At 46.8% G+C, this 8,093-nt stretch overlaps 2 protein-coding genes across 2 annotated transcripts in view; one reads left to right on the top strand and one right to left on the bottom strand.

Moving 5' to 3' along the window:
- Positions 1–413: 413 nt before the first annotated feature.
- Positions 414–1,736, top strand: ACTL7A (actin like 7A). The gene has a single exon (XM_007951935.1). The coding sequence runs from the start codon at positions 414–416 to the stop codon at positions 1,734–1,736; it is 1,323 nt and encodes a 440-aa protein (XP_007950126.1).
- Positions 1,737–6,909: 5,173 nt separating this feature from the next.
- ELP1 (elongator acetyltransferase complex subunit 1) overlaps positions 6,910–8,093 on the bottom strand; it is a 60,957-nt gene continuing 59,773 nt past the window's right edge. The window contains exon 35 of the mRNA XM_007951947.1: positions 6,910–6,977. Coding sequence (XP_007950138.1) covers positions 6,910–6,977 — 68 coding nt within the window. The remainder of the gene's footprint in view (positions 6,978–8,093) is intronic.

The following is an 8,093-nucleotide window of genomic DNA, read 5'->3' as shown; positions in this document are numbered from 1 at the left end:
TCCCTACTTTTTCTCCTTAGCTCGTAACACCTTCTAACACGTGTTTATTTTGGTTATTTGTCTCCTCTCATGCCCAATCCCCATCGGCTTGTAAGCTCTACAAGGACAGACTTTTTATCTGCTTTTATTTTCTGTCACTGCTATATTCCCAGCTGCCTTACATGTAGCACTCAATAGATATTAATCAAATGAATCAGGTTTACTACAAAATACAGAAAGAGAAGCCAGTTCACAAACACTACCCCAAATCCATCCTCACATGGGACAAAGTTTCCTAGGATCTAGAAAGCCCCAGGTCACTGGATTATGACATAACCGGTGATGTCATTTTTGGGAAGATTCTGATGTTACCCCCTGATTAGGGCCTTTCAGGCCTTGAAGCTGGTGGGGTCAGGGAGCTTTCTGAAAGCAGGATGGCTCTCAACAGCGTGTGGACTCCGCAGGTGGCAGTCATAGGGGACGGGCCTGCCAAGAAAGTGAGTGAGCAGGTGTCCCTGCAGACACAGGCCCTCCAGACCGCCTCCTTAAAGGAAGGCCCTGCCAAGCGGGCAGTGTGGATCCGCCACAACAGTTCGGAGCTGAAAGACCCTACTAAATCCACAGCGGCCAAGGAGAAGCCACAGCTAGAGGCGAGCAAGGCAGTGGTAGTAGACATGGGCACTGGCTCCTTCAAATGCGGCTTTGCCGGTCTGCCGAAACCCACCCACTGGATCTCGTCAACAGTGGGCAAGCCCTACATGGAGACAGCCAAAACCGGGGACAACCGCAAGGAGACGTTTGTGGGGCATGAGCTCCTCAGTCCTGAGGTCCGTCTCAAGCTAATCAATCCTCTGCATCATGGCATCATCGTGGACTGGGATTCGGTGCAGGATATCTGGGAATATCTCTTCCGACAAGAGATGAAGATCGCCCCAGAGGAACACGCAGTCTTAGTTTCAGATCCCACCTTGAGCCCTCACACCAACCGAGAGAAGTATGCTGAAATGCTGTTTGAAACCTTCAACATGCCTGCCATGCACATAGCCTACCAGTCCCGCCTGTCCATGTACTCATACGGAAGGACCTCGGGCCTGGTGGTGGAGGTCGGTCATGGGGTATCCTATGTGGTCCCCATCTACGAGGGTTATCCTCTGCCCAGCATTACTGGGAGGCTGGACTATGCAGGCTCTGACCTGACAACTTACCTGATGAGCCTGATGAACAACTCCGGCAAGCACTTCACAGAGGACCAGATGGGCATCGTGGAAGACATCAAGAAGAAATGCTGCTTTGCGGCCCTGGATCCTATCGAGGAGAAGAAGGTACCACCCACTGAGCACGTGATGCAGTATACTCTGCCAGATGGGCAGGACATAACCCTGGGCCAGGAAAGGTTCCTCTGCTCAGAGATGTTCTTCAAGCCGTCTCTGATCAAGTCCATGCAACTGGGGCTGCACACCCAGACAGTGTCCTGCCTCAACAAGTGTGATGTCGCCCTCAAACGGGACCTCATGGGGAACATCCTGCTGTGTGGGGGCAGCACGATGCTCAGCGGTTTCCCTAACCGCCTGCAGAAGGAGCTGAGCGGCATGTGCCCCAATGACTCACCCCAGGTAAACGTGTTGCCGGAAAGAGACACTGCTGTGTGGACTGGCGGCTCCATCCTTGCCTCGCTCCAGGGCTTCCAGCCACTGTGGGTCCACCGCTTCGAGTACCAGGAGCACGGGCCTTTCTTCCTCTACAGAAGATGCTTCTGAACTCTGTGACGGAGCATGGGGGCTGTGGCTGCAACCCGTGAGCTTTGCTGGGTGGTCACCTTCCTGGACATAGGGAGCGGAGCCAGCTTATCTACACCTGTGGCATTAAACAACCCTTATGTTCCCTCCATAGTGTTTATTTCCTGACTTACCAAGAACGACTTCACAGATGCAGCATCTGCCTTAAAAATAACCACTTGCCAGAACAAAATGAGGAGAGAGGAAAAGTGAAAACGTCATACATTATAGGTTTATTGCTTAAACACTCCCTGTTTCTTGGGAGAAATTAGCTCTACAATTGGTCTGTCCCTTGTTTTATGCATTCTCCACTTTAGGAACTCTTTTGTTAAACTGACTTGAAATTGGAATGCAATGAAGACAGGATGTAGAGTGAACACTGCTGGGTATGAGAGCCTTTCTCAATAAATACCAAAGGCCTGGGAAACAGCCTACAAAAATGCCCGACCCCTGCTTTAAAACACTTTGTTTACCTCCAACAGTCATTTATCTCAGCACCAGCTATTATTAAGTCATCATGGTGACTGGCTGCCAAAGCTGAGAATACTGACAGCAGAGTGTAAGCGTGTCTGTATGTGTCTTAAGTGTTATACAGTTTTCCTTTTTTAAAAATGGGGGCAAGATGTATCTTGGGTTATCAGCATTAAGGTCATGAGGACAGTAGCCAAAGTCATCCTCCATACCTCTGAGAAGCTGCCCATCGCACACCGATGTGATTCTCCATCAGCCTGAAGGGGACACACTGGGGACTAGAGTGGGCTCAGGATAGCAGCTGCCCCATGCCAATCACTCTAACTCACAGGAGCCCAAAGGAACGTACCCCTCATCCGTGGCCAGGAAAGCCCTCAAGGGCCCAGCAGATTCTATGGGATTCTTGCTGGGGGAGTTTGTAACCAGAGCCCAGGTCTCTAAGAGCAGGCTCCAATATATTCTGTGCCCTCTCTCCAGAGCTCAGAAGCTGGGCAACACTAGCAGGCAGCAGAAAAGAGTGGAAAGAACATGGGCTTTTTAACTCTTACACAGCTCAGGCTCTTACTGTGGTCCTTAACCACATAGTCACATGTTCTGCTCTCCTGGGAGAACTGGCATCTCTACCATCTCCAGGGAGATGCCCTAGAGAGCCACCCTCACACCTCTAGGTATGGCTAGACAGCCTTGACAGACCTAAAGTGCCTGACCCCAGATCCAGGTCTGAGGAGACAGCATTGTCTGGCTGATTAGAACCAGTAAGCTGGACTAGAGAAGCAAAGATGGTCATAAAAGGGCACCTGGACTTCCAATGGTTCAGGAAAGATGACTAAGCTGCACCCTGGAGTATCAGGGAACCAGCCAGAAGCTGGGTACATTGACTTAAGAGGTATGTCTTGTTCAGCTTAGTTTCTGCCCAAAGTCCTCACTGTCCATACTCCATGAACATTCCCTAACGGGCAAGTTGAGGATTGGTTAATTCTTAACCTGTGGACCCCTTCTCAGAGTAATGTTTCTAAATGTACAAAGCCTTACAGAAGGAGACCAATCACACTAAAATGCAGTTCTGTTCCAGATGCCTTCAGGTTCTTTGGATCCATAGTAAGAACCCCTCAAAAGTGATTATCTTGCTGATGAAGCGAGGTGGGCGATCATTCTGTGGGAGGGGAGGGGAGTCTACATCATGCCAGGCCTCAATGCTGTGCTGCATCTTAAAATGGAACAAAGTGGTAGCTGGTGGAACAGCTGCACTGCCCTTTTCTGAGCATGTCTATGAATTCTCTCAATCCTCATGGTCAGTCAGTCTAGGAAAAAAGAGAAGGCTCTTGACAAAAAGAGATGAAGAGGTGTAGTAATATTTGGAAATTATCTTTGCCCAGTGGTTCCCGGCTGGAGGCACTTTTCCACTTCATGTGACATCTGCTAATGTCTGGAGATATTTTTGGTTCTCATAATGGGGGCAGGGGTGGGGGTGCCACTGGCTCTCATGGATAAAGGTCAGGGACATTACGAAATATTCCCACAATGCACCAGTCAGGCTCCCAAAGCAAAGAAAGATTATGACCCAAAACACCAAGAGCACTGAGCCTGAGAAACCCCGACTTAGCCCCGAGAGCAGACAAGGCTGGAGGAGAGCAAGGCTCAGTGACATTAAGGACTCTGTCCAAAGAGCGGATCCATGAGCCAAATACTTGTTCTTTCCTTTATCAGGGGAGCATCTTCTGTTCTCGAAGCTCCTGAGACGTCAGCGTCAGTAAGAGCAATAGCAGGGCAGCCTACAGTGGACACGGGGCCCAGGCCAGGGCTTGGGAGCAGACTGGGCTCAGCTCCAGGGACACAGGGCACAAGACAGCCTCAGTACTGCCAAATGGCACCATGTTAGTCTTGGCTTGTCTCTGGCCTCTTGGACATTTATGGTCATCCGGCCACGAAGATTTTCATCCCTGTCTCAGTTACCAGTATGCCACACAGGGCAGGACAGACAATCAGAGACTCCCAAGGACTTGTCCTGGGTGATGCTTCTCCTGAAGCACAAAGGCTCTGGGCCGGCACAAAAGAAAACCTAACCCTGCAGTCAGCTTGTTTGTATTACTAAGGATAGTCAATTTTATTTCTTAAAACAACCCTTCAGTTATGGTTTGACAAATCTTACAAATGCATGTACATATATGTCTTTTTTTCTTATTAAAATAACATAACTGTTTTAACAAGAAAACAATTGAAAAATAGATGGCAGTGCTAGGAAATTACAATAAACTGTATTATTAAAGACATAAAAACATTAGCTTCTGCTAAGGTGGAAACCCACCTGCCTGATGGAGACAAATCCTCCCTAAGTTCTACCTTGATGTTTGGAGGATCTGAGCAAGCTACCTGACTCAACGGAACCAAGGAAAGAGCGGAAGTGTTCACTCCTCACAGCACAAACCTGCTCTGGGACAGAGTACACATTTGGGGAGGAGTAACAGATGCTTTTCTAGCACCTGACAAAACCTTTTCCCCAAATCAAGCTTTCATCACTCACAAGCCAGCTGTTCCCCTCCCACATGGAACACTGGACTTCTCCATCACTCCTTACTCCTCCTTGGCTTTGCCTTCCGTTCGCAAGGTCTGTTCCTGCCTAATCTCAAAATCAGTAAAATCCAACCTTGTCCAAAAGAGAAGAGAGAGTAATTTGCATTCACACAGAGAATTTTTCTGGCTGCATCAATACATTATTTTAAGGGAACTGAACGTCCGTGAAAATTCACACCATTATCAATAGACACACTTATTCCTATTTCTAGTCCATCAACATAGGACCCTTGACCTATTAACCAAATTTGTTTTAGTCTAAACCAGTTGCAATTTTAAAGTGAGAATACTACCCAAAAAATCAAACTCACTGCTGTCAAGTCAGATCTAACTTGTAGCGACCCCTCCTTGGGTTTCAGAGGCAGTATCACTAAGGAAGTAGATTGCCCAACCTTCCTTCTGAGGAGTGGCTCGTGGGTTTGAACCACCAGCCTTCTGGTTAGCAGTCAAATGCCTTAGGCCCTATGCCACGAGAGCTCCCACTACAGTTTATTTAAAATGTTATGTAAGTTGTCATGTTTATTACTCATGCCAAAAAGTAGTCACAAGTACTTCCCACCTTTCAATGTTGGGTACTGAATTAAAGAAAATCCATTAGGGTGTGAGTCAGCAAAGATTCCCTTAAAGCAGGGCAAGATCTTCTTTGTGAGTTTTTCTCAATATTTCATTGTGAAAATGCTCATACATACAGAAAAGTTCAAAGAAATACACAGTGAATTCCCCTAGATTCTAAGTGGACATGGGTGAAAACCAAAAATACCCAATGCCATTGAGTCAATTCCGACTTATAGTGACCTCCACTGGGTTTCCAAGGCTGTACATCTTCATGGAAATAGATTGCCTCATCTTCCGCCTATGGAGTAGCTGGTGACTTTGAAAATAGCCAACCTTCTGGTTACCAGCCAGATGCCTCGCCCACTATGCCACCAGAACGCCTTCACCTTGGGCAAAGCCTTCTCAAATTATACCTTGGTATATCTATACTCTGAAGATCAAAAGTGGCATTACCTATTACTCCAGATACAGTAGTGGAGGTCTGGTTCTGGTATTAAATCATGGAAGAAATTTTTAACCTTACTCAAGGATCAGTCATAAAACTGTTGTCAAAATTAACTGGGCAATTTCCAGACTCACCAAAGAGAAAAAACATTTCTTCTAAAGAAAACAGGTCTTTTGAGAAACTGAAAAAAGAAAAAGCTAAAGCATCATAAACAAATGAAATGGCTTAGACAACGACAAACACTTCAGTTACTGAAAGCCCTATTAGGAGAGCAGAGTAATTTACAACTAACTGCAGGCCCTCCACGTCCGCTGCTCATCCACGCCCGGTGTGCATGCTGCTGCCTCATGAACGTCAACGTCCCAGCTCAACACTGCTCAGTCTCTAGCAGAAAATACACAGGCAGTGAAACAGTCCCTACGGACAGGCAGCTACAGGAGGCCGAGCCCAGCTCTAACCGGAAGCACATGACCTGGCAGGACACTGCAAAGCACGGGCTGCCGGCACAGGAAGGATAGGCATGTCAGAGGCCCCCGTAACTTTTGATTCTGCCTTAGTTCATGGTGAAGAAGCCATCCAGGTGGTTTAGACTCTGACCAAATGCTCGCATGGACGGCCATGGTGTTTACAGATGATGCTCTTCTCCAGGCACCTGACACCATTTGGAAACGTTATTTTACTTGTCTTCACACTGTTGAAGCAGAAGCTACGAAACATCAGTCCCAGTAACAGAGGAGGAGCTGAGGCACCAATCAATCTGTGACTTGATCAGGTCACATCAATCAGACCTGTAACTGGGAATGAAACCCAACCTCCTGACTACTATAAATACCAGAAATAGTCTCTTGAACAGCACCAGAAAAGAACAACAAATCTAAGACAACGATGCTGTACTGGGTGAGGCTTAAAGTGTTATTAGTGATTAAAACGTATACATAAAATACAATAAAAAATGCTTGCTGTCCGTTAAGGTCTGATTCACAGCGCAGCTCTCTGGCAGATCATGTTCCTCTTCCGAGGGCCGGACAACCAGGCGTGCAGGGGTGAGGGCTGGGAGGAGAATGAGCTGTGAAGGGAAAGCCTTCCCTGCTGGAGGCCCTGCACCTGGGCCCGTCACTCCAGAAGGCTCAGCTTCCACTGCGTTCTTTTGTTGATCTTTGGGGGCATAAAAAGCTCAGCATCTAAAAGAAAGGAAGGGACACTGTGATGACCACGCTGTCTCCTGGGAGCTGAGGCAGGAGCTCTAAGTTAAACAACAAGGTGACTGGATTTCACAGCTACAAGGCGACCACCAGGACTGGAGCTGATGGGCCTGTTACCTCGCAAGCCCCTGGTCAGAGCACCCTGGAGGGCCTGCCCTGAGAAGAGGGCTTGCATCTTGGTCTTGGGGACTGGGTGGGACTGGGGTACAGAAGAAAGGAACGCAACCGGGCTGATTCAAAGTGGCAGCACGCTCTGCATCCCAGGGGGTGACAGTGGTGGCGACATGGCATATACATTTATCACAACTCCTCAACCGGACTCTCACATCTTACATACACAATTTACCTAATTCTTAAAAAATAAAAATCACGGCGGTATGCAGGGCTATTCAGTAAGTAAAGGTAGTGGATGGAATACGTGATAAAAAATTCTACACACATTTATTAATAAAAATGTCTCTGTTTAAGAAAAAAAAAATGGGGAGCTGGGGAAAATTCTGTCACGTAACCTAAAACTCCTAGGCACTCTTTCAGTTAGAAAGCTCTGTGGAGCCTGCCATCTACCAAGGAACCACACACAGGACGCAGACATGAGGAAATCACAGATGGGAGCCGTTCTTTCTCAGCATGAAGACAGCAAATTCACAGTGACACAGCTGCACATGTCACAGCCGTTACAAATGAACTTCAAAGAATCCTTAACAATGTGAGAGAAATGCTCGACATACACTGTCTTTAAACAGTAGGACACAAAACACCATGATCTTCAGTACACACAAAAATATGTGTACATACTTACACGTTAACATCATACGACTAGCAGGAAACTGTCAAACAGCAAAATGTCTTTCTTGCTAGTAGCATTCTAAGAGATTATAAATTCCTTTGACCTACTTTTCTGTACAACCTTTATATTCTCTACTAATCATGTCGTTTTGTAATTATCTATACTACACACAATTACTGCTCTCCCATCAAAATAAACAAAAACAAAAAAAACTACAGACAAAAGAGACCACCAGAGGCCTGGTTATTTAGGAATACTGATAATAGAAAAAGTAAATTCACTTCAACAAGGTCCATAATTTTCATGTT

This window comes from Orycteropus afer, unplaced genomic scaffold (genome assembly GCF_000298275.1).
Source record: "Orycteropus afer afer isolate SDZICR_OR568_19922 unplaced genomic scaffold, OryAfe1.0 scaffold00320, whole genome shotgun sequence".
Lineage (NCBI taxonomy): Eukaryota > Metazoa > Chordata > Mammalia > Tubulidentata > Orycteropodidae > Orycteropus > Orycteropus afer.
The sequence above is the reverse complement of the archived record's forward strand: the minus strand, read 5'-3'. Positions and strand labels throughout refer to the sequence as shown.